At 34.1% G+C, this 13,596-nt stretch overlaps 1 protein-coding gene across 3 annotated transcripts in view; it reads left to right on the forward strand.

Annotated features, from left to right (window-relative positions):
• Nucleotides 1-13,596, forward strand: part of SLIT2 (slit guidance ligand 2) — a gene marked incomplete at both ends in the record, with an annotated part of 384,978 nt that overhangs the window by 242,339 nt on the left and 129,043 nt on the right. For all 3 annotated transcript variants that reach the window (XM_079697609.1, XM_079697610.1, XM_079697611.1), the window contains one exon: nt 11,364-11,435. In XM_079697609.1, the coding sequence (XP_079553735.1) occupies nt 11,364-11,435 (72 nt within the window). The remainder of the gene's footprint in view (nt 1-11,363; nt 11,436-13,596) is intronic.

Genomic DNA, 13,596 nt, shown 5'->3' on the forward strand with positions numbered 1-13,596 from the left:
CTTTACATACCAGATTTAAGATCACAGTGGCAATCCTAATATCATCGATATATATCTTAATAAATTTAAAAATACCTTGTTAGCCTTTAAAAATGATGTTTTTTGACTCACCGTGAATCTAAAACGTAAAACATTTTCTGTAGCTTTTCCATTAGTTTGGAATGTGGGGGGAAAAGGCCCCTGTGTGCTGAGATTAACTATCAGGAATTCAGTATTTCTTAGCTAGTAATAAACAGGGCAGGCACTTTAAGAATTAACTTATGTTCCGAATTCTCCATGGTGGGATCCAACAATATTTCTCCAGTAGCGAAAGTGAGACAGATGTTTTCCTTCGTCAAAGAAGACTGTTTATAAAGCTACAAGTTATGACCTCTACATCCTCCCCTCAATGTAATTTTTTTTTAATTTGTATTTTCTAAGTGTATAGGTAAAGACAGAAAAATATAGACTTCTAGGTATAAATGTGTAGAGCCGTCAAAATCCTGGCCCTAGGTTTTTATGAGCGTTTACATGTTAAAGAGATTTTATTTGCTTTGTTTTTAATCTTTCATGAAGACTTAGGGAAGTCTTCAGATAGATTCAGAGATGTAGGGTGTTCAAAACTGCCTCTGTATATTATGTCTGATCAGAACAACATAAAGATACCTATGTAACACCTACCCGAGTTGCCTATATGTCTCTGTAAAAGGACAGTAATGGCCAAAGTTGACCACCCTTTGAGAATGCCACTTGCAATCTTACAATAGTATTTTCTCTAAAGCCTTAAAACAGGTGGCTTTTAATCTTAGCAAAGATATTTAGGGAATCCAAGTCTATTAAGTAATCCTTCTCCCATATGTAAGGATGCATTTGGGAGTGAGGTACTGGTCATGGTGGGATTCTTCCTTAATTCCTCTTCATTTATTCTTTAAAAACGTGATTTTAAAAGTTTAGAGATAAGAAAAGTAAAATGCTAACCCTTGTAGTTTGAAGAAAGCAATATTGATTTAGCAGGATTTTTGAAATATTTCTCCCCACGGCATCATCCCCCCTCTCTACCATTTTAAAGGCAGTTATTATGTATACTGTGAGATGAGTTTAGGACTGTCTCAGAATCTCTTGCCATTTTTTTGTTTTGTAAATGTGACAAATCAGTAAACGTCATTGAGCCTTAATTTTTACTTTTATGAAATCAGTATAATAATTTCTTACATTTGCTGTGGTTATTAGAGAAAAACCATATGGGAAAAACCTTAAAACAGTAATATGCTACAAAATATAGTACAGTATTCATTCAGCAAGTATTCAATAATCAACTGCTAGAAGTTAGCACTGAAAAATTTATACTAAGGAGAGAGGAAAGGAGAACATAAACTAATTTGCAATATTAGTAATCGATCAGATAGACCCATGTCTATCATGGGTCAATTAGACGTGGAGCTGCAATAATGGGGAAAAAAATCTATCAGAAAGTACTAAATGAATATACACAAGACCCTGATTTATAAACAAATTAAATGCAACAGGCACTGAGGAAAGAAAGAGATAAAAGTATTGATATTGCTTGAAGTTATCAGGGAATACTTTAGAAAAGAGCTACTGAAAGAAAATATAAAGGAATCTTCAGGGAGGTTGGTTCATACTGTATACTGGTGAGTAGTGGCCGGTAAAAGCAGACTGAGAAAGTAAGAATTTATTAAGACCTATGCAAGACCTGATTTCTGGGTTTCGATTGGTTTGGACGATTAAAATTAAAGTGCAGTGGAATGTGTGTGTGTGTGTATTGTGTGTGTGTTGTGTGTGTGTATGATGTAAGGAATATTACCTTTTTTTCGAGGCGAACCAATACTAATTCGGAATAGCAGCAGTGGTAAAAAGCGTAGCAATCTGCATATGGAGGAAGCCAAGTAGAGTGGCATCCAAATGATTTTAACTTTGGAGGTTTCTGTTCTTATGGAGGAAAGGGGGCTTAAGAAACTATGTGAGTGCTAAATGATGATGTGATGATCAAAAGAACAATTTATTCCTGCTACGCTCAATGCCTTCCATGTAACAGTGTGAAAGACCATGAGAACATTGAAACACCACAATGCATTTACAGGTTTATTTAATTAAATAAGATCATAGTTACAGTTATCTAAAATTTCACATTTAAAAAGCATTTTGCTATAATTAAAAAGTAGTTCAAACTACATTATTCAAAAAAAATTTCAATTTCATGGGACTTTGTATGAAGTTTAGTTTTATCATTAAAAATTAAGAAGGATATTTGGTAAAATACGTTAGAACTGAGAGTAAATTTTAATTTGTATTATTGTTAAAATGGTAACTGTATGTCATCAAGTAATGACTCAATAAAAGTCCATAATTATTGACATTATTCATATTATTAACATTCAGTGTGGGAAGGAGAGGCAGAGTGCTTTGTCTTATTTATTATTCCAGTGTGTACATTTACAGTTTGGACAACACTGCATGGTGCCATAATGGCTAGTATTTCGTGTCATTCAGGGAGTAAAAGAGAAGAAGTAAGACTGCACAGAAGGAATATGTGCTTTAGTTGCATCAAGCCGATATTTTGTATAGCACTGTCTAAAAGACTAGTCTAATGCACTGTACCGAGTTTATTGGATTTACCACATATTCAGGCCTTATTCAGAACAAATTCCAGTTATCAGAAGATTTTCACTGGAAGCACTTGCTTTAGTCTTGTGGATTGGCTAAATATGCTCAAGGCAGCATCCTGACCATATGAAATTGATGCTGTGGAAATTTTGCAAATTAGCAGATCCTATTCCTCTTCCTCCAGGCAAGCCACAGTAAAACTATTCTAGACAGCTGGACATTTATCTTGCTGTTAAACATCTCCAGGGAGAACTTCCCATAACTTTTTGCCTTACCTCTATTAATTTCCAAACTGTATTAAAACACTTTATATTTTATTTTGTTACCCAATTTTCTCCACCTGCTACTTAAACCAGTTTCTTTTTTCTGGCATTTTAGACAGTGAGATATGAGAATAACAAGATCGTATTAAAATATCAACTAAATAATAGTGTTTATAAAAGTCACTGGCAGCACTTTTATGTAGGATTTACATCTGTGTGTTTGAACTCTCCAAGTATGAATTCAAGTACTGATACCATATCATTACCAAATGATGCCTCACCAAAATGATAATCAATGTTTATATGATTTTCCTTGATAAACTTTGTATATATATTTAATATATTTAACACTGACTAATAAAGCCTTGGCTGCCTCCTGATCAATTTCTGAACAAAGACATGTTACATTGTGCCAGTTTTGTTTACAAGTATGTATGAGGCATTTCTATTTAATTGAATAATTTAAGAGAATATTCAAATTATAATAAATCTTGCCTTATTGCTGAGACTTGCAAGATTATTCTCTAAGTAGGTATTTTATGAATATAAAAATTTTCCAAGAGTCTCTTGTTTTTATGAGAAATCATTTCTAGTCATGTTATCTTAGGATTTAAGGAAAGAAGTGCAAATATATGAACTTAAAAATCAAATGGATTGCCAATAGTTACTCACACTGCAAAAGCAAACTCTAACATACCTTACATTAGTTTCTTTAATGAGTTGAACCTGAATACTTAAAATAACTAAATTCCAACAAGCATTATTTTAGGTAGACTTTTTAAAGTACATCATACCTGGTTTTTATTCTTCTTTCATGTTGCAGTATATCCTCAAAATGTACTCTATGTTCCAAACTTTACTATTTACTATTCATTAATAAATACATTCCTTTTCTATTTGCTTGCATTATACCAATTCTATTAAATTATCATCTGTTATGAATCTTACCCTCCTTTTCTAATAAAACTACCTGTTGTTAAAAAATAGGTTAAGGAATATATTTATATTCATTCTTTTATAACACACATTAGTTTACAGACAAGGTTTATAAGATGATTTAAGTTATAAGATGATTTAGCTTTGTTCTCTTTGAGTAAGTCATGGTATCATTTGGGAAACAAGAATGCATGGCCATGAGTTTTTAGGAAACAGATAATCCAATTTGGGATGCACTGATTCTTGGTGATAAGATTTGGCAAATAGGAAAGAGAAGGTTAATCTGTATGTTGCTACACAGCTATTTATGTTATTTAAAAATTTAATTTTTTTCTGGAACTCTGTCATCTTCAATTTATTTTATTAATGGATCAACTAAAACCCATAGGAGGAAAATTCACAGTTCTATACTAGGTACACAGAAAGACATATATTTTGCTATTTTTTCACACTTCTCTATTTTAAAATATCAATCTACTGGTTTCTTTTCCTCTATCATCTGCATTCTTCATGATGATATGGGAACAAGATTGCTCACGTAATATAGAATAAAGATGTAACAATCAGAAGAGTGTATTATATATTTAACCACTCAAATGCAAGATTTACTTTAACTTTGTCCTATAAATTAAGTCATATTTATAAAATGTCTACAGTAATCAGCTACTTTTCATGTTTAGTTTACTACATTTCTTGTCATACTTAATTACATAATTATCATAAAAATAAAGTCCATTTATATCAAATTGAAATTGTAACTTTTAGTGCCCCTAGCTCCTCCCAAAAGTGTTTTCAGTAAGCCTGAGGCTGAAGAGACTTTGAAGGGGAGGTTGGTTTCTCACTCAAGGGGCTTGCTATCTTTAGCATTAGATTAAATACCACATACAGGTCTTTAGTGGGAGGTAGAACCTTCTGAACAAACCTGTAACAAAGGCTCTTCATTTAGGTAAATAGCAAATGAAGTTGAGTTTTATGGTATAAGGACCAGGGCCTCTCTTAACATCCAGAATGCTGCCTGCGGACACAGGGGACAACCAGCAACCAGGAGTTGTCTGGGTTCTTAGATGTAAAACGTATTAGGAACTCAGCAGTTGCCACAGTCAGTACCATGGGAACTGTCCATGGTCCTAGAATTTGCCTGGTTTGAACTCAGTCTAAAAAACCACACTGAATTGTGATAATCCACAACAACTATGGTCAAGTTTGCTACCAATAACCTCTCCAACATCGCATTTTGCTGTTTCTCCTGGGTGCCTTAGCACTCTTTATTACTGATAGCTTTCTCTCATGTAAAAATGAGTCTAAATAACGTATCTTCATCAACATTTTCCAAAACAGAAAAACTAAAAAGAAAAAGAACACAAGACATTTTGATTGAATAGTTGGGAATCTAATTCACATATGTATCAGTATAAAATAGTAATTGTCATGATCTTTCTGTGGCTGCGTGTTGTCCTTGAGACAGAACAGATCTTTAGGTTTCTTACTTCCCCAACCCTGCACAGCCACTCTTTTCTACCTCTGAGCAATTACAATAACCTGCTAATTGAGTTTTGATCTCCAGTTTATATTCTCATTGGATAGTTGTAACATTGCAGCCAGATTTGTTTTCATAAAGCATTGTTTTTCATCCCATCACTACCTGGTTCAAAATCATGCAGCTTATTAAAAACAAAAACATTTTGCTATAGGCATTATGGCAAAGCCTTGGGGATTTAGCAGAGTATTGTTTACAGTAGCTCTGCAGGGTCTGTAGGAATATAGGCTCTTCCCTGAGAGAGCAGCGACTTTTATCAAATGGCGTGCCATCTAGTCTCTTTAGATATTCTGACTAGTCCCAACATTCTGACACCCATGCAGGCTCCCAGCCCTCTATCCCCCCGAATCTGCACACAGGTTCTTCGCTCACATCAGAATGGCCCCTCTCTTGCAGACATTTACTGTGAACATTGTAGAACCTCTGCTCACAAGTGTTCTTTGAACCAGTCTCCTCCATAGGGAATGCCCACTTTTATTTCTGTCTTACTGGATTCTATCCATCTTTTAGGGATCAGAGGATTTTTTTTTCTCTTCCTCACATGATTATTTTTGCCTAGGGTAATCTCTTCCTTTTCTGAAATTCTGTAACATTCTTTGTCTACTGGCTTCTTCCTTGAAACTTGGCCATTAGAAATTCAGCTGAAACCTCCATTCGCAGAATGAATAGCTCCTGAATTCTTTTCCTAGCCACCTGTGTATCTAGTGAGGGCTTCAGCAATACATAGATTTAAATTTGAATCAAGGTTTCACTAAATATTTACTACCTATTTTGCATAATTTATTGAACTTCTGTGAGCCTCATTTTCTTATCTATAAAATCAGAGTAATGATAATACCTACCTTTTCAAGTAATTGTGAGAAATAATGAGACGGGTATATCTACAGACCCTGCCATTTGCTATGCATTCAATAAATGCTAGCAATTATCATTGTCAGTTTCAATTTCTACCTCCCTTGATTAGTCTACTTAGATTTACCAGAACATGAAGGTCAACTTAGTTGTCTTTCCTCCAGTGTCTATTACCATCTCTGTTAGAACTACCTTTAGCTTCCTTCTAATAAATTATCACATGGATATAACTTTATACCACAGCTTATTCCAATAAAAACTGAGATTCTTTATTCCTATGAGAAAAACAAAATGTTACTTGAAACATTGCAAAAGGGTTAAATTCTCAAATAACATAAATTATTTTGGGTTCCTAAGAAGAGTCCTTTCCTTGGTTATTTTCTTCATTAATGTCCAGGCTAACACAGATGTGCTTTTATGCCGAGGTAAATAATGTTTGCTGATACTTCTCTCTAGGATGTTCATTTATATGGATTAATTTAAATTTTTTTTATTCCCTCTATGTATTATAATTTAAATCTTGAACTGTTTCTTAAACAATCATTATTAGCATAAGATTTGTATATTTAGGCACTCATATTCACCTGAATTTTATACACACAGGGAAGAAATAGAACAGATCCTGCCCATATCCTTACCAGCATTTTTTTCCTTTTTCTCCCATTTTATTTATGTTTTATCAGGTTGCTTTTAAAATAGTGAAATGTTGTTTTTCCCTAATATTGACTGTAGTCACTTTGATGTGTTTTAAGTCAACTAGATTCTTGGAGTTTGTCATCTTACAGTGGTGAGATAAATATGAATGAAACTTCTTTCTCATACCTAAAAAAACCCTGGAAAAGTGGAGCATAGTCATAATAATTTTGTTGAGACATTGAGAAACTCTGCCTGGCTTAGAAATTATTAAAGAATTTTTATGTTCAATATTGTTTCAGAGTTAAGTATATTTTATGGTGTTCTAATTTTTACAAAAAAATTAGTAATAAGATTTTATTACTTGGACACTGCACTGAAATATGAATTTTCTATGAGTAAGGACAAAACCAACTAAAGTTAATGCAGGAAGGTATGCTTTGTATGTAATTCAAACAGTATGGTATCTAGATTTTTTAAAATGACAACAGGAAATCCTGAAAAAGACTTACTTAAAAGTAACAGAATGGTGAGGGAATATGGGGATATATGTATACATATAGCTGATTCACTTCGTTATACAGCAGAAACTAACACAACATGGCAAAGCAATTATACTCCAATAAAGATGTTAAAAAAAAAAGTAACAGAGTGCAGTGTCTCCAGTTATATTTCAGGATGCAAAGTAAGCAAATGTCCAACCGTTTTTGTCATTTAATATACCTCTTTTTTAAAATTTATACTTAGCAACGTTATATATTGTCTCTCATACTGAGAATTAATCAAAATCTGAAACTAGGCTATTTTTAGTCTTAAAGACAATCAGATCAGCTTTAGAAATTTTATGTGAGTGAGGCACAGAGAGAGTGATCTCTCTTAATAAAAACATACTGCATTGGGTTTCCCTGGTAGCGCAGTGGTTGAGAGTCTGCCTGCCGATGCAGGGGACACGGGTTCGTGCCCCGGTCCGGGAAGACCCCACATGCTGCGGAGCTGCTAGGCCCTGTGAGCCATGGCCGCTGAGCCTGCGCATCTGGAGCCTGTTCTCCGCAACGGGAGAGGCCACAACAGTGAGAGGCCCGCGTACCGCAAAAAAAAAAAAAAAAAAGTACATACTGCATTCTCTAAGTTTACCAGTGCTAGGAAAAAATAAAAAAGGCAGTCTAGAGTTATTCTAGAGCATCAGAAGAGGAGCACTTACCACTGAAAAGAGAATCATAGAAAGTTAATACTGAGAGAAATCTTAAAGATAATATATTTTTTAACAACATTATTTTCATGAAATTAAAAATAAAGCAGTGCTTCAAGTCACACTCTTACAAACTAGGACCGTGGCGGATCAGAGAGGATGGGTCGGAATTTGAGCAGAAACAAGAGAGGAGGGCTGAGGGTAGGAAATGAGGAGAAGACACAGCAGTCTGGGCAAGAACATGTAGGCTAAAAGTCTGAAAGCAACCATCAGTGTGGTACTAACCATACCGTTCTTCTCCTGGGAAAATAAGAAAAGCACCAGCTTGCTTTCCCCTGGGAAGTAGCTCCTATGTCAGGAAAGGCTCCTCAAGCCGTCTCTGATGCACTTAGTGCTCTTATCATCTAAAGATCAACAAATTTACCTTATGTTTGAGTAAATAGCTGTAACATTACTTTTTGGAGAAGTGAAAAAAATTTTCCTCTTACTAATTCCTTAATTCGGAACAATTTTATGGCACAATTTATAATCACATCTAAACATGTCACTAAACTCTTGGCTGAACAGATCCTTTCCTGTTTACAGAAAGCAGAAGTGCCCAGGATTTGAGAGGTGGTAGAGAAGGAAGTGAGTAGCATGAGAGGAAACAAGGTGAAGAAAATTAGTCCAGAAACTCTGAAATAAATTACACTTTTGCATAGTTTTGACACTGTTTATCTTGAACCATATGCAGACAAATAGAGGTTTGTGCAGAGAGATTTTCTCATGAGCAGTCATGCGGGTACAACACTTTCCATAAACATACCTTTGAATACTACAAAATCTACCCACTGATGAAAACATTATTTACTTTGATTTTCATTGTCCTTTCAAATGAGTAATGTTTTCACAAAATACCTTCCTTCTCAGAAGATATTTGAACTGAGATATAATGGCATTCAGGAAACTTTTAGGGACGACTTTGGTCCTATGAGAGCTGAATATTCTTAATGGTTTAGTGCCAATAAGGGCTTAGATTTCTGTTAAGAATCAGAAGAAGCATATAACCATGAGCAACATTAAAGAGGGGTAAAATTAGAAAAGTTTCCAGCAGTGTCTCAACTTCTAGTGATATACAGAAAGTAATCTGTCTTTCAGTACTTGTAGGACAAGATTTGCTTGAGTGCTTTCTGGCAAACTAGGGCTTCCCCTTTGTGTATAGTATGCATGATTTAAAAGAAGCTGTGTCAGCACTGATTTATACATTGACAGCTAAGGATAATAAGATATGGGCAAACATACAGCTCACCCTTTTACAGATTAACCTGGAGACTGCATTAGGCAAATTTGATAGCATTAAAAGATTTTGCCAATTTGTCTGGAAACAATTTCTCTTTTGTAGTGTGTCAAGGGTAACACTTCATGCCATTGTGCTAATTTAAATGGCTTTGATAAATTGTTCAAGAGGTTAGAGAATAGTAGTGTAGATATATATTTAGCACTTTAAAATTAAAAAAATGGCTATTAACTTAATTGTTAAATGAATTTAATCTGTAAAAATCCAAAGTGCTCAAGAATGTTAAGTGTTTTCTTGGAACTGCAGCAACCATATTACATCATGAGTCTTTAAAAAGTCTTCTTAGAAAATAAAATTATACCTCTGCGTACTTCCTAATAAGCAGAAATGTTTTCAGCTGTTACAGTAGCATGAGTGGTAGCTGTTGTTTGGGGAAAGCCTTAGTTTATACAAGCAATAAAATTGTATCTTCTCGAGGGCTCACGTTTTTTATATTGCACATCTTAGATCACACCATTTGCACGGCATCAAGGTAGCCTCCTATATGATTATGTCCCCCAGAGACCTTCTTAAAAATGAGATGTATATTTCATGAGACATTCTCTATGAAAATAATTTCTAAAGTAAGGACTTTGAAAAGGTCCCTCTGAAAGTCACTGGTTTAAATCACTGCACCTTTATTCAGTCGTCTTGTGAGAGAAACAGCTATTGCAACATTTCCCTTAAAAACAGACCTCAGATTTGAATTAGCCCTTTTGGTGAATTCTGCACTTGAAACAAGGACAAGATTCATTTGTGTTAGGATCATAGTCTTACCCTGTACGTGTACCTCCCTTCCCAATGCATGCAGAGCTGACAACTCACCTATTTCATTAAACATTTTGTTTCTATCTCAAGTGAAGCATTAAAATACTTTTTCTTTACAGGAATAATAATATCGCTAAGCATCAAGCTACTAGATTTAAATAAAAACTGCTTATTTGTTAAACAAAAAGGAGAGTGCTGTGGGGTTTAGTACTTATTTGTCCATTTCAACCAATTAAATTTCTTGGTATGAAGAAGGAAATTTTAATTCCCCAGACAAGTGGCAGGAAAAAGCAAACAGTTTGGAGCAGCCATTTTTTTTTCAATCTTTGAATTTTAGCAAATGAGTACTTAAACTTCTGGAGAACATTCATTTATTGAATTCTGTATTATTTAGAATAAGCTGATACAGCTTTTAAATGTTTGACTGTAGAGATGTGTGGTGTTTTAACAAAATCTTGCTGCTATATGTGTTTCATAGTGTTTTGGGCCGAAATTAGCATCTTTGAGAAAAGCAAATTTTTACAAATTTCTTAATACTTAAAAAAAAACTTGTTTTCTGGAGAGTGGTGTGATTTGGGAAGTTCCTTAACTAAAAAGTCTAATATTTACAGTACCGAGAATTCGCATTTAATGATAACAATGCAAGTTATGCATATAGTGAAGCTTAATATAAAACAACTGGTAGCTTTGTAAAGTGTATGCCTATTTGGGAATAGCAAGGAGATAGATGGGACATCATTTCTCTTTCCTGATTTGGAGTTCTTGAAAGAAAACTGCTTTTAAAAGAAGAAAACCTAAAAGTATTCTTGCTCTTTCTTGCCAAGGATAGTGAAATTAACATGCAGCTGGGCGTCTCTGATAAATGGATTCTGTTAGGTCACTGAGGGGGTGCATGTGACATTAAGTGATTTACAGTCCTTTACCTTAATGAAATTGTTTCAGCAAGATGACGCTGAAAGCTCTTAATGGATAGCTTTTCTTGATGTAATGAAATTGCATTCCTATGGCATTTAATATAAGGGGCAGTTATTATTTACTGGAGCTTTCCAAGGGCTGCTATTTGCACACACAGTTCAGAACAAAAAGAGGTTTCAGTGGCGGCACCGACGCCAGAATGGCTTGTGACATTCTTAAGCAGATGAGTGTATTTGTGAGAGCATTTCAGTTAGTGCAACCAAGGCTTCAGAGACCCTTCAGGAGACTTCCTTTCACCTAACCCTGCTAGTGTCCAATCTCTTACATATATTCTTCTAATCTATTTAACAGGCAACTGGATTACAACCAGATCAGCTGTATTGAAGATGGGGCATTTAGGGCTCTCCGGGACCTGGAAGTGCTGTAAGTACCGCTTATTTCTTACTCTTTTAACGGGAGCTTTGTGTCTGGGGAGTGCTACTGTGGATGCTTATCTGTTAACTTGAAACCTTGTGTCAAAATGGTTTCTCATAAGAGAGCCCTTAAATAACTCACAGCGAATACAGAGAAGAGTTGAAATGTGTGTGTGCAAAACCTTGCATAGCATATCTTTATGCTTAGGTAAAATTGTCTGATTTAGGAAGGACACTCAAATGTTCACACATATTGTCTTTTGAGTGTTTCTCCTTATGATAAAATAGTCTCATACACAGGATTTGTGAGAATTCCCAGAATTGCTATATACCTTAATAGCTGATATGTTGGTATGTTTTAGTTGCTGTGCAATAGAAAGACATTTTCTCATTTTAAAATGTCATTTTAACTAGATAACTTACCATCTCTGTAAGGTTACTGTCTAAATTTAATAAGCCGCCCACTAGGTCCATTTTAAAGTCTTCACTACTGACTTTGTAAAGCACGACACAGATTTGAATTATAATTGGCATTTTCTGTCTTTCCTTGCTGGACAGACATGGCTGACAAAATTAGTTAGAGGTAACTGAGTAATCTCTACAGACTTTTGACACTGTAAAATAATTTTAATGACATTGTTAATTATAATGAAAAATAATTTTAATGAAAACTAGAGTTACTAAAGCTGCTTAAGCCGCCTATACATTTCTGAAAAATTTCCCCAAAGATTCACCTTTCTAACTTTTTCAGTATACTTACAGATTTCTACCCCCAATAAAATATATTTCTATGCTATAATTCTCCCCTGACTCAGTTTGTTCAGAAATCTGAAACTGAATTAAATGTGAAGAGGTTTTGAATTTTCAGTCCATGTGTTAAAAGTTATCCAGAAATCATGAAATCCTCCTGAGAAAAAGATCCCATTGCTTTATAAATTGAGTTTGAAGAGCAGAATGTTATTCTGAAAAAAGTTGATTGTTTCAACTAGAATGGCTTATTTTTCCAATATTTTCTATATGATTTTGGTTTTAATTGCAAGTAAATGAATCGAATTTCTCAGTGTGTCATGTGCTGCTAAGTTATTAATTATTTTTAAAGAATGATGTAAGAATGAGTTGATTGAGGTAAATTGCTCTGAGAGTATATACTGTTCTCTAACCATTTGAGAGATCACCTTTGTTTCTGTTGATAACAATCTAGCTTATTCTAAAGGAAAATAAAATCAAAGTGCTTGTCGTACACATTGTAGTTATAAGGCCACTTTTAAAATTGTGTTCCAGAGCCATTTTTAATATAGGGAGCTCACTAATGCTATTTCAGAGTGAGAATAATTGGGATACAACTATAATTTCATGATAGTGGTCTGACGTCAAAACCATAGTCAATGTCACTAAACTTTATACGTGAGGAGACTACCACACGTGTTATTTAGTTGAACAGAGCAGAACAAGTCAAAGAATTTGTTAAGTCAGTGCACCTAAGAATATGAATTATACCAAATATTTAATGAAAAATTTGCTGAATGTTTTGAATGAATTAAATCCCGTACTTTATTATTAAGTAAAAGAACTTGAATACTTATTAGCTATAGAATAACTAATATATGTTTAATATACTGAGGATGTATTGAGTGCTCCATATATATTGAGAGAGAGAGAGAGGAAGAGAGAGAAAGTTCCTGCTATTTGTCAAGCTCTGTGCTAGGCATTGAAAACACTTTACCCACAAATACAATAAGTATTCATTTGCTTTTTTAGTTCTAAACTAGTATCATTGTTTTTAGAAGCAGGAAGCTCAAGAAAACACAGTCACCTCCTATATTTTGTCAGGTTAGCAACATATCTAACAGATGACTTTTGCAAGACCCACTATCATGAAACACACCAAAGTGTGATAAACATCTCATGGTTCATGGAATTAAAATCAAAATCTAAAATGTTGGGAACTCTTTTGAGGACCTTAATAGATAGGTCTCAAAGAGTATCTAATGGACAGAGTTTGTTTGCTAAAGAAAAGAATTAAAATTAGCACAATACAAGAAAATGTGTATTTTTTTCAAAATAATTTTAATATTTTATATTAAATATAAAGTCAAGCAGACATTCTTTTAATATATATTAATTTTTAAATGCTCATAATTTATGCAGCCTTTAGAGAAATTAATTAATGA

This window comes from Hyperoodon ampullatus (genome assembly GCF_949752795.1).
Source record: "Hyperoodon ampullatus genome assembly, chromosome: 1".
NCBI classification, from domain to species: Eukaryota; Metazoa; Chordata; class Mammalia; order Artiodactyla; family Ziphiidae; genus Hyperoodon; species Hyperoodon ampullatus.